Below are 14,126 nucleotides of genomic sequence, written 5' to 3'. Positions count from 1 at the left end.
ATGAATTCTCTATTGAAGTGTAGAGAAAATTTAGCTCTATAAATCATACATAGTATATTGCAATGTTCTAGTTGTAATAGGTAATGATATAGACGTTAAAGTTTAAATAAAAGATTTGACTGCTGTCGGTCTCGAACCTGAACACATTTTAGGGGAGACGTTTACCCCACGTTTGTAAGGCTCCCTCTAAAAGTATTAATGTTGCACTCATATCGCAGTTTAATTTTGTATTCACGTACAAAATATCTACCTATTGTATTTGAAATGTTTTCCCAAGAATTTTTGTTTGATACTTTGGTGACCGCAACTACAAGCATTCTTTATAAGTTCTCTCCAGTGGTTCCAACTTAATAATATATCAAAACATAATGCAAGTATTGCTTATTCCAATCCATTAATGAATGTTGCTGTAAGCATTTTTTAAACAAATTTTGTGAAATCTTTAGCTTCATAATTACTTTTATTTTTTTATAACGTTTTTCTTTTTAATCTGTGATTAATAACGGTCTGTGACATCTGTTAAATTCTAAAAAATATTAATAAGAAGTTAATACAGTAAAATTACTCAAATGATATCAATGAAGTATTAATGAAATGTTGGGTACTAGCTGATTTGTGTACCTTTTGGCGTTTAATCAACCCTTATGCTTAACTTTTTAAACTGTAAGTTTTTGTTAGAGACATCTAGACAGCTTTCTATATTGTTCAAATAATCCACAAAACAATTTATAAAAACTCAATTTAAAAAAAAATTATTACGAACTATTACTTACCTTTTGTAGGTAAAGCAATAAATAATCTGTCACTTTCACATTATGGTAATTTTCCCAAAAAATATATCTGCTGTATGAAGTATAAAAACTTTCTGACTTTTACCAAATTCTCAGTTGAGGCTGGTTCAGCAAATGATTACTATTTTTACGCAACAGAAGTAGTAGCAAGCTACCAAACTATTTGTGGAAACAAATTTAAAAAACAATAACTCTTACGGTATTTTTGAATAAATTGAATTTGAGTATGAAGTAGAACCGAAACAAAGGTAAAGGTAACGTAGCTGCCTAGGTCACAATGCAGAAGTACGTGTGTGGGCTAGTTTTATTATGTTTACCTGAAGTTATAAATAAGGTAGTTTTTATCAAAGGCGGCTTGAGTTACTGTCATTAAAGGTCTGTGGAAGTCATTCATTCATAAGATTTTTACATAAAGAATATTTGGGTATTAAATATTATTAGCCGAACACTAAGTTTGGTGCTCGAAGATAGTTTCCATAAATTTAGATGTTATGGCCAATTTTATTAACGCAAAAAGTCACCTAAAAAGTTTATCTATCAACCAAATAACGGAAATTCTATTTACAAAGTGGTAATGTGAGTAAAAATAAGCATTAACATGTTGAAAATACTCTTAGTTAATTTTACAGAATAAAAGCTGATACTAGCTCAGTTCATACCTGCACATCGAGCGAGCCACATCGAATTTCTTGTAAAAATTTGCAAATTACCTTCATTAAATACCCTTTTAGACTTTCCAAACTATATTTTTCTTTCTTTTTCTAGAATAAGTAGAAGCAAACTTTTAATTCGTTAGAATAATATTAATATTAACCCCTGCATGTTTACTTATTATTGTATATCGAGCATCAGTGATGTCTTTTAATGTAAACGTACTTTTAAAGAAGAGATTATCTGCTAGCTTTATTAGAATTACTTATTCCGTTGACGATGACAACAATTTTTGCAAAACTCTCAAAATATTTAAATAGTTTAACTTTGCAGGTTATTTTGTAAATGCAGAGCACAATAAATGAATTATTTCAATTTCATTTAATTGCTAAAGCCGGACATTACTTTTTTGTGCTTGAATTGAATGAAAATAAATTTCTAGCTAAGCTCAGTCATGTTCAATCAGAAATCGCCGTTGTCAAATATTAAGTTATTGTATTTAAATAATGGTTCTAGAAATTTTGATTAGTTTACAATTCAGCATTATTACCATTTACAAGATATTGGTAAATTTTGTTACTCATTGCTGTAAAATGAGATTAGTTTTAATACACTTGTATTATGAAATATACATATATTATTTATATTACTTTTGTCAGTTTTCAGCATAATTCAAGCTAGTGCCATTGGCAAACAATTGGGACAGATAGTGGCGTTTTAGATAGGGGGGCCGTGAAGGAGACCGCTTCCACGTAGGGCTGGCTAAATAGTTTTCACCCTAAGCTGACGGTTGCAGGTCACGTATGTTAGTATGGATGATGGCATCTCTCGTTTGGGTCTATTCAAAAAACCTACTGCAAATGGGCGGAAGAGACTCATCAGCCAAGGTGAAGGCTACACTTCTAGGAGTAGAGCACTCCGAATTCAAGGTTCCTGGTCCTTAAGAGTTGGGCGTAGGGACTAACGACCCTACTGGAAGGTTAATTGGAAACTAATTAAAAATCCTCAAATAAAAAAAGGACCCTCAACTTAGATGGTTGGATGGTTTAGAGGAAGACTTCTGCCAGGTTGGAATGAGAAAATAGGGCTTTAAGGCCGCCGACTTGAACGACATTTATTGTTTAGGTACAGGTCCTTCTCTAAGGATTGCTGCACCGAGTAGAATTAGAATTAGTGCATACTCATTGCACTCTACCAGCTGGTAGTCCAGCATTTCAGATGTGTCTTAAGTTTTAAACAGGACAGGCAGAAAGGTTGCTAAATGTTTTTCAATTTTCGGGACAATTTTTCTCACTCACCTCACACACATCCCGAAGTCAACAATGAATGGTAAAGCATTACTTTCTTTACATAGCATAAACATTTCTGCCACCAATATAATATTCATAAACAACTTTACTAGCATTTTAAGTTTAATGGGTCAACCAGAAACAATCTGTAAAAAAATTGATTTTTTTTTTTTTTTAAATTGGTCACAACATAATTCCAAGTTTTTTATTCTAAATTTGGGACACTAACCTCACAAATACATCATTTTTGTTTAAAACATAACTGAAAAATGTATATTTTCGTGTTCTAAAGAATTAGTGCTTAGAAATTAAAGCTGGCCTGCAACAGGAAGAACAGCTACGAGAAAAGGCCCAGGGCAAGAGAGCCGCCAAAAAGTGGCACATTTGAAGGTTCATTTTAAAACTGCTGCTTTTTGCCACTATATAATGAGCACCTGTACCAAGCTCCGATATTGTGTTTTTGAATTTGGAAAAGTAAATGTGTTTAGAAATTCTAAGTTTAGGACATTATAGTTACTCAAATACTACTTTATAATTATTTTGTTTTCATTTTCAGTCCTGTTTGCGTGGAATATTTATTTGAAACTTAGTACATCTGCTGCACGCTGTTAACTTTCCATAACTCAGTTACGAAACAATTCTGTTGGTAAAATTTATGGTCAAGGCCAAAGTGTGATATTGTGATTTAGGAAACAGTAGTTTCATGTTTCGGTTCTATATTTAGGATTAAAAAAAGTATACTCTTATATTAAACAAATAAAAATAATAATAAAACTACATGAAAAACTTTTCAATTTAGTATTGTCCAAGAAACATGAAAGTATTGTTCCAGCTTCCATAAAGGACAGTATTCTGCTTTTAATCTCATGCACATAATTTTGTGCCTGCGTGGCAAACAAGTTTCTTTTTTCTCAGGTTTATTTTCCTTAGTAATCTTGTAAAACTTATTTAAATTTTTTGGAAGCATTTAATACAAATTATCTGATGGTGCACTTTCAAATTTACTAAAATTATTTACCAAAGCTAATTTTTATAAATACCACTTTTTTTTTTATATACTTTTGGTTTGGATTGAATTTGAAATCAACTTCGAACAATAACATTTCATTGCAGTAGTAAACTTCTCCAAATAATTAAGGTCTTTATCATTAAAAAGATAGTCTTAGTCTGACGATTTTTGTGCAAAAAAATTTGCATCATACATTAAGAAAATATAGAGTGAGTTGTTCTCGAAAGATTTTTAAACATTAATGAAAATTTTTGCATCTCATTCCATCCAAAACAAACAAATGAAAAAAAAAAGGCTGGATTTGAGTTAGTAAATTTTCTTGCTAGATTAATTAGTGAAGATGTGACCTTTACAGATAATTGATAGATCTGTGATTAGACCACTTAACGCAAATTCCTTTGAATTACTACGATTTTTAACGTTGGAACGTTTGCAACATTTGAATGTTTGCGTAATATTTGTTTTTAATGACTTTAATAGCGAAACAATAACGTTTAATTGGGTCCTGTATCCTGATCAGCGCGGTCGCTTTTCTTCTAAAAGTCGCTTCTTGAGCTTGCAATGGGAAATCTTTTACTAAAAAATATGGACTAATCGATGTCCAGACATTCCTCTTTAATGAACTGAAGATACTTTCATGTTGGTTGGCTGTTCAAGGTACATACTCGTAGTATCTGATTTTTGTAAATCGTACCTAACTAGTTTAACTATCTTCAGCGCTTGGCTCATCAAGTATTATTAAGAATGACGAATGAGCATTTTGTATGAACCAAAATAAGTAAAAACACATTTTTTTTTTAATATTATAAAAATACTATCATTTACGATAACCAAAAAATTACCAAGTCGGTGTGGCTATCAGGTTTATTGCTGGAATAACAAAATAACTTTTCCAATTGCTGTCATTTAGTAAACATTAAGTAAATTAATAGAAACTTGCAATTATTAACATTAAATATAATGGATTACCAGGCTTTCTAACAAATAGGATTGTTAAAACCGCATGTTAGTAATGAAGAGGAAGGTCAATGTAGAATATTTCTTCTACATCGCTTTTCCAAAAACATGAGCTAAAAACTAGAGGAAAAATAATCCCTTAATTCCAGAATCTGCGATTGCTATCTGAAGAGGTATCTTGTGCTGATGTTCCTTCTATGGCTTGAGACTTCATTATTGAAAGGTATTAGTAAGTTGGGTCTATCCTCTGACTAAATTAGAAGACACAGTGGATACACTTAGATGGCGGAAGCGGTGCAAGTCACACATACAGCTTCTGCAATTACAGAGCTAAATAAAGAAGTTTTAGTTTATGCAGAACTGAATTTGTTCCCAACCCTAATATCATTCACAAAAGGAAATTCATTCCATAATTAAAATAAATACGTAATATAATGAAATGATAATAATGCTGAGCAGAGACACAAGTACCAAGGTCTCTGCCTGTGGAGTTGCGTAAATATGTGAGATTTTTTGACGGATTAGCTCTATAGTCATTTCGAGTCTCATCCCAATTGGATTCTTCGTCTCCGCAGAGAGGATTGTCCTTGAAAGAAGTCTCATTCTCACATTACGCAAAAGGCTGGTATTTCAGGTCTGGCGTGATAAGTTCCTCAGCAAATAAAAAAACAGCAAACATTTGCCAATTTAAAGCAAAGCTTTTTTCCCATTTTTTAAAATTTTTTGCACCACAGTTTGCAAAGAAAATTAAAAATAAATAGTAACAATAGACTAGCTGGATTAAATCAATGGTCCAGCGCAATGGATTCTTATGCAGATATACAGTAATCAAATCTGGCAACCTACCCTTAGAATTTTTCTTGTTAGGTACCTCAACAGCACACTATTTGGTGATGGATAGTGTAATGAGACATCATTTTCCGGAGGCTGGTAGTTCACTAAAAATGGCTTTTGGCGGCAAAGACCTCAGATATTGATGTGCCTTAAAAAAAAAAAAAAGAATCTATATGTGCCAATGGCCTAAGACAGGGTTCGGCAACCTATTTTAAGTAGAGAGCCATTTTCCCTTAAATTTTTTTAGTAAATCTTAACCAAGAGCCGCAGGGATGATGGTGTAAAAAACTCTGTAGGTCATTTGCATACACTAATCATTACTTTATGATATTCAATAACATTTAAATGTTTTATATATTTATTTTCACATATTGCAAAGTAAATAATCAAATAAATAATGACTAAACCTGTGTTTGAATGAAAAGGCGGCAGTCTTATATAATTACGTACTTTGTTTTGATATATTATAATTCTATTCAATTTCAAACTTATCACTTTAATAAATGAACTTTTCATTTGTTCCAGTAAGATTAAAATATACGATATATTTTGGACAGGCTGACGAGCCATACAATTTGGATAAAAGAGACGCATGCGGCTTGCGAGCCGCGGGTTACCGACCCCTGGCCTAAGACATCGAAGGCTCTACCCCAAAAATAACTGTAGAAATTAGATTTTTTTTTTGGTTAATGTTAGATAACCAAATCTGTATCAACATATGTAACTAATATTTAAAATATTTATAAATTGATACAAAAAAAAAAAAACACGATTAAAAGATTTAATATATTTTTTATTGCATTAAGAACCAATTAATGAACACTGTGGACTATTTACATAATTTATAAAATATTTTTAATAAAGCTCAAATGAAAATAAAAAAGGAAAAGTAACAAATACAACTAAAATAAAACGGAATGGTATCAATTGAGCATTATTTTTATTTAAATACTTATTAACTAGCAGGTAGTGTGAAGTATAAAATATTGTACTAGGAACAGTCTTGTTTGTTTCTTATAGGAATTAAAAAAAAAAAAAAAAGTAAAAACTGAATCAGCAAAGAAAGAAATGTACAAGTAGCTCGTCTCTTTTGGAATATAAATAATAATTAGGTAAATGTGTAAGGATCAATGGTTATTCAATGGATCTTACAGTGATTGGAGACTATAACTCTCTCTTCAGCTGGCTTCCTGAGAAGAGTTCAGTTACTTTCAGCAATTATTTCATTCATACGTTTTATTTAAGAAGAAAAAGTAAAACTCACACATAGTTACTTTTCAATACTAATCAATATATAAATATACACAAAGTTACATATTTTACAAATTTTGAAACAAAAAAAAGTACAAAATAATAAGATTAAATTTGAGCTCCTTGACTGGCTAGTTGCCTTTACTGATCATGAGGTAGCTACGGTTTTATAATTATGAGGTAGACAGCGGTTTTTTGTTTTTTAAAAGTTCTTAAAAGCTAAATAATTAAATATACGTAAAAAAAAAAAAGATTATACCCACAATAAATAATGCTGCACAATCACACTAAACATAAATTCATTGGGTACTATTTAATTTTTTTTTAATATAAATGTATTTATATTATATACATATGTACTCATTAAATGCTGAAAAAAAAGCGAATTTGTGCAGCGAAATGTATTGTGTTACATCATAATACTTAAAAGAAACTCTTTTACAAAATTTAAATGCCTCTATAATTAATAACTGCTATGTTACACAATTCTTTTTTTGAATTAAATAAAAATTATTAGTACTTATTAAGAAATTATATTATTCAATGACAAAAAGCTAACATTACAATGGCACCTAAGTTACTTGGAAATCAAATAGGTATAGGAACCAAACATTTTAATTTACACTTTCATAAATTTGAAAATGTTTTCTATCTTCAAACAGGGTGAATGTAGAATCATTTATTTCGATTTTTAGCAAAGAAAAAAAATAATAAAACACTCACTAAGGACCGATCAATTTTCTTAATAAAAATAAACTGTTTAAAAAGTTTTTAGCATTTAAAAAGTTGGTTTATAAAAAATAAATTAACAATGAATAGTCTAGTTTTCCTGCTAATAGTTTGGAAATAAAAATATCATAATTCATTACAAAAGTAGGAAAGAAATCTGAAATGTAATCAACAGAATATTTCATAAACTCTTATTAAGCTTGTAAAAACAATCGAATCGAATGGATCGATATAGATAATTGAACGGAGGACTAAAACGTGTATATTCTAGCTGTATTTTTAAAGAAAATAATTAAGACATTATCTCTAAAAGGCGTACCAACCTTACGAGGGGAAGAAATATGCTAACTTGATGGCTAAGGATCACGCTTTTTAGGAAAACGTATTATTAGTATTAATAAGTTTCTAAATAGAGGAGACTGGATTTAGCAACTGGTCTTTTAAAGTTTCGAAAAGGAACCTAACAACTTATTGAACTAGACCAGAGGTCTAGTGTGAAGGTGAAGTGAGCACCAACTAGTGGATGTCAAATAAATTTTATAATTTTAAATTTTTGTTTTCTTTCGTTCTGTATCACATATTATAACTGCTTATTCGTAGAAGTAGACTACGAAATTCGTATTTAATTAAAACCACTTCAAAAGTATGTCTAAAAAAATAAGAGGTACAATATAAAAATTAAAAAAAAAAATGTAGAGACGTCATTAGACAAAATTTTATATAGGTTTATTAAAAAATATAAAAACCTTCATATATTCTTAAAATAACTTGGCGGATGTTCCGAGATACTATTATAGAATGGTCTTTATCATCGCTGAAAGAGCGAGTTGGGGAGAGAAGTGAGGATGTTATGTAGATTCACCTCTGGTGAAGAGAATAACTTAAATCTAAGTGATTTTTTTCTTTCGAAAAAAGAAAGCTATGATAAAAAAATGGGGAGGAAGCTCTAGAATAAATTGCTATAGCAACCCTTCTTGGAAGAAGGAAAGGAAGGCTCCCAGTGTTACGATTTGATCAAATAGTGATGCACCCATCTGCTAAAAAATAGATTCTTTTAAATTATTTTTAAATGAAAATATGACCACAAAGCTTAAAAAGTAAAAAAATAAAACATAAAGATATCAGTCACTCTTTAAATAGACGTTTTGAGAAACTAAATAATATAACCGTCTTACAAAATTAAAAAAAAAATATTTATGGAAGAAAATACAAAAATTCTCTTAATCCAGAAAACTGTATTTAGTTTAAATCGGCACTAAGAAACCAAAATTTAAATATTTTAATCAACAGACCAAAAACCTTAATAAGGTGTATTGCATTAGTAATTTTTTGTTCTTTTTGTGATTTAAAATTAACTCAGTTTTTGAACTTTTTCAATAAACCTATAAACCAACAACTTTAATAATTCTTTTAATGAAAATTAAAGGTAATAAGTTTTTTTTTTTTTCTTCTGACGAAAACATTTTAGAGCCACAATACTACATTAATTTGGAGAGCTTTGGAATATTATTTTTACAATCCTATAAATAAGTAAAATTAAACAAACTGATTGCAAACAAAATACTTATTTATAAATAAATAATGATTTTTTTTTAAAAAAATTTTAATTTGTACATATAATAAAAAATTACGCCTGTGGATTATTGTCACAGCTATTGTACAGCAACTGTGACAGAATATATACTTATAAAATATACATATCTTTAATTTATTTCTACAAGTGTTCCTTCACAGCACTTCGTTTAACGAATTCGTTTTATTTTATTTTTTATTTTTATTTATTTATTTTTTTTTTTAGAGAAAAGAAGCCAAATAGACAAATGTAATCATTAAAATTGTTTCAAATAGTACATATATTAGTATATTTAATAGTTATTTCATTTTAAAGAAGCTGTCCATGATTTTGTTTTGGAGAAGGGTATAAGTTAATTCTGATCTGAAATATCTTAATACATGTGTGAATGCGTCATGAATTACACAACTTACAGTTCATAAATTGATTTTAGAAAAAAAATCTTTTAAGTTTTAATTTAATTAATCCAACATCTTGATGAATCGGATTAATTCAGCAGCTTCAGTAGCACAAATAATTGATTAACTCTTTTCACCATAAAGATGTTTTAGAATTACTGCTTGTTTTACAATAGCAATAGAATGTTAAAAGATTATAAAGTAATAAACTAATAAAAATGGTGAATTGCATGAACTGTTTTTTGCGATTTTTCATGTTTTGAAATTTATGTTAATAAAATGAGAACACAATTAAAACATCAAGTTCATCAATAACTTCAGTATCTATCAGTATCTTTTGTAGGATCTCACAAAAAAGTAATTGCTTATACCCTTATAAATAATTTTGTATCTAATAAATAAAAACTTAAAAATGTAATTCTCAAATATCTCCAAAATAATATGTTTTATAGCCATTAACAAAGAAACTTGACCTAATTCATGATGTGTAAAATTATAAATTGTACTTAAATTACCTATTTATAAAATTAAAAAAAATGAAGGTAAAGCAAAAAGTTATATTAATTACTTAATTGATATAATCAGTCTTTTATTATTATATATAGGGCACATACCAAAGAACTTAATATTTATTGTCGTGAAGGCACTATAATTTAAAAGGCAAACATATATTTTTTAATTCCCTAAAATTATGCCTTCAAAATAAAATATAATAATGAGCAGATATCATGAAATGGTCAAATTGGTAAATAAAGAACCATTAATTTTACAATTTGACAAGTTAATCTGATTTTTCCTAAGTATATAACTTTTTTTCATAGGTTATTATTATTATGATAAAGAAAATGATCTTAATTTATTCTAAGGAGGAAGTAAAATAACATAAAATAAACACAAATTAATCAAGGATAGATTATTTTCATAACAAAAGAATGGAAGACTGCCATTCTTTATTTTTACACTAAAATTAATTTCTTCTGCAACTACAAAACAAGGAACAAAAAGTTACATTTGTTAGTATTTCTTAAGGCAGTTTTTTGCAGCTGTTAAATGGATGGATTATGTGTTGGTCCACTTTTAAGTACATACATTTTTTTTTTTTTAAATATCAACGTTACAAGATGTTTTTATTAAAACACTTTTTAAGCGTTTTTAATTGAATAGCATATTTTTTTAATCTTGGACTTGCTTTTTTTAGCGGATGTGATTGCAGCTTCTTATCACTGTGGATTTTCATTCCAGTAAAAAATGCGCCTGGCAATTTAGATAATTTTTTAAAATGAACAATTTAGGTATCTCCTTAAATTAATGCTTTAAAGAAAGTTACTTTTCTCTTCTATGTGGTTAAATGCATTTTTGTAGCTGAGATAAACCCTTTTCTAAGTAGAAAAAAAATCAAGAGATCAAGTATCAAGGAATACCGATTCACGAAGGACCTCTGGCGGATAGCAACAATGCATCTGGGTGCATCACTATGATTGAATAAGAGAAATAAATGTATTGTTTGAGAGCATTGTTTTGTCTTTTTAATTTGGAACTCCCTTTATATTCTATGCCCCCATACATCGCCTTAGCTTCATGCTTTTTTGGCGCATCAACAGTTGAGGTTATTGGCGCCCGGAGCTTTTTCCAGTGCGCTGCCGGCCTCCGGACAGTGTTCTCTCGTTACAGACAACACTGTCCATCACCGGACAGTGAGCTGTAAGAAGCTTCTAGGAAGAAAAAAATCTAAGGGTCAGCTGCTGCTGGATTCGAACCCGGGACCTCCGCGTGGGAGTCCAGCACTCTAACCACATAGCTAATCCCTTCCCTCATGGGAGCTGTTCTAGATAAGTTTGTTAAGTCCGGGAAAATTCACATAATTATTTAGTTGTTGTTCATTCTTTTTGGTGACTGATTCATAGTTTCAATGGGATTGAAAAAAATAACTGCCAGTTTCAGTCTAGTAAAAATTTATTTTGCCAAGCTTTCGACCTAGGGACTAGGTAATCTTCAGGTTTGTAACAAACTGTAAATTATGTTCCACAGCCCTGAAGATGACCTAGTCCCTAGGTCGAAAGTTACTAGACTGAAACTGGCAGTTATTTTTTCAATCCCATTATAATTATTTAGATTAACAAGTTTCCAGTTATGTATGATTTTTACAAAGGTATAACATGTTATCCACCACAATTTTTTGTTTGCGTTTTTGTTTAATTTAAGGCGAACAGGTATATTGTGGAATGGTATAGAATTTCGCTCCATTTATATTGTAATATTACATTTTTAATGTGTTTATTAAATATAGCAACATTTTAACACTGGGAACGTATGAAAAATCTATTATTATCTGTATGGTCTGAATATATTAGAAATATTTTAGTGGCTACATTCCCTCGTTTTGTCTTACTATGATTAATTGGCAAATCCACGATTTTTTTTTTTTTAAATTGCTATTTAATAAATTGTATATTTATTTATTGTATTTATATTCTAAATAATACAATGAATTTTGCAAAATTCCATTTTAATGTGATTTCCTTCACAAAAAGAAGAATATCACATTATATTATGCAATTTTGGTTTGTATTAATCCATTAAAAAACTTTAAAAGATAGTAATTTTCTAAAAAAATGTATAGTTAATGTAAACTATTTCTTAATTTACATTAATAAAAACATCTTGCGAGATTGATAAGTATTATTCTTTTAAAATAAAAGTTCTTGATCTAAAATTTAACTGGCTTACTTTCATATATGTACATGGATTAATTTAGAGAAAGAAATTTTTTACTATTTATTTTCAGAATTACTGTTGCTGATTGACAATGAAGCTACACCAGCTGCTACCGCGCCAGCTTGATCATTATTCGAAACCTCTTCACTTGTGGCAGGTCCAGCTGATGTACCTCCGGAGGTGGAATTTCTTTTTCTAGTCGGACAGTCGGCAATTAGATGCTCTTCGGATTTACAATGATGACATCTTTTTGGCTGAGGTCCTAGGCTACATTTGGCTGCTATATGATTTGCAAATTCACCACAATTATAGCACCTGAACAAAAAATGAAATTGTGTAAACACATTTTTTACTTAATAAAATTCTCAATATCCTAACTTAAATATTGTATTATTTTCATTAAACTTCCAGATACACCCATTGGACAAACTTTTGAAATGAATCTTTAGTGTGAAGCCTAACAAAATGTCTATTCCAGAACTGTCATAAACAAAAGTTTCTTGAAAAAGAATACAATTACGAGGGTCGTTTGAAAAGTCCGTGCAAAAATAAAAACTACTTAATTTTTTGGGGTAAACCTTTTTTATTTTTCAACATAGTCTCCTTTTAGGCTTATACACTTCGTCCAACGCTGCTCTAGTTTGTTGATCCCTTCCGAATAATAGGATTTGTCCAAGTCTGAAAAATAGCCATTCGTTTCTGCAATCACCTCCTCGTTTGAATAAAATCTTTTTCCCGCCAGCCATTTCTTCATATTGGGGAACAAATAGTAGTCCGAGGGAGCCAAGTCTGGAGAATAGGGGAGATGTGAAACGAGTTGGAACCCTATTTCCATTGATTTCGTTTTTGGTCAAGCGTGAGCAATCGCGGCACCCATCTTGCGGATAGCTTTGTCATGTCCAAATGTTGATGCAAAATATTATGTACCCGTTCATTCGAGATGCCCACAGCACTTGCAATCTCACGCACCTTCACTCTTCTGTCATCCATCACCATATCATGGATTTTATCAATGATTTCTGGAGTAGTAACCTCAACAGGGCGTCCAGAACGTTCAGCGTCACTTGTGCCCATATGGCCACTCCGAAAATTTTGAAACCACTTATAAACTGTTCTAATCGAAGGTGCAGAGTCACCATAATGTTTATCAAGCTTCTCTTTAGTCTCCTGAGGCGTTTTGCCTTTCATAAAGTAGTGTTTAATCAACACACGAAATTCTTTTTCGTCCATTTTTTGAAAATCACTCGACTTCCTCGATTCAAACGAATGCCAAACACAAAGAAATAGACCAATCTGGCTGAAACTTGGTGTGTGTTCTTCCAAGAGATGCTACTAACTAAACATAACCTCGATACGCGCCAGTACTGCTATCTCTCTGACTTTGCACGGACTTTTCAAACGACCCTCGTACAAGTTACTGTTAATGGGAAGTTTAGACAAAATAAGATCACAGCAATTTTATAAGAAGATCTACTTATTAATTTCCTAATTATTTATTCATTATTTTGTTTTTTATGTCTTTTAACCACCTAGGGCTCGGAGGCACAGTACTCTAAGGAGATTTCTAAGCCTTGTCCGTGATGTAATAGATACAAATTATTTTAAAATAATAATGACAATAAAAACATCAATAAATTGGTTAATTAATTTTCAAAGGGAAGAAGATTAGCTGTGAGGTTAGCATACTGGACTCCCACGCGGAGGTCCCGGGTTCGAATCCAGCTGCTGACCCTTAGATTTTCTCTTCCTAGGAGCTTCTTACAGCTCACTGTCCGGTGATGGATAGTGTTGTCTGTAAAGAGAGAACACTGTTCGGAGGCCGGCAGTGCACTGAAAAAAGCTCCGGGCGCCAATAACCTTAAATGTTGACGCGCCTTAAATCATTTTTTTAAAAAAAAATTAATTTCCAACAATATTTTGAGTATTTTT

At 30.5% G+C, this 14,126-nt stretch overlaps 1 protein-coding gene across 2 annotated transcripts in view; it reads right to left on the bottom strand.

The window, feature by feature from the left end:
- Positions 1 to 6,553: 6,553 nt before the first annotated feature.
- lin-28 (protein lin-28 homolog) overlaps positions 6,554 to 14,126 on the bottom strand; it is an 85,032-nt gene continuing 77,459 nt past the window's right edge. For both annotated transcript variants that reach the window (XM_074124163.1, XM_074124164.1), the window contains exon 4: positions 6,554 to 12,512. In XM_074124163.1, coding sequence (XP_073980264.1) covers positions 12,254 to 12,512 — 259 coding nt within the window. In that variant the 3' untranslated portion in view covers positions 6,554 to 12,253. The remainder of the gene's footprint in view (positions 12,513 to 14,126) is intronic.

The sequence above is a fragment of the Rhodnius prolixus genome, unplaced genomic scaffold, assembly GCF_049639745.1.
Source record: "Rhodnius prolixus isolate KJV_2025 unplaced genomic scaffold, Rpr scaffold_3, whole genome shotgun sequence".
Classification (NCBI taxonomy): domain Eukaryota; kingdom Metazoa; phylum Arthropoda; class Insecta; order Hemiptera; family Reduviidae; genus Rhodnius; species Rhodnius prolixus.
Note: the sequence above shows the minus strand (reverse complement) of the source record. Positions and strands in the feature narration are given on the sequence as shown.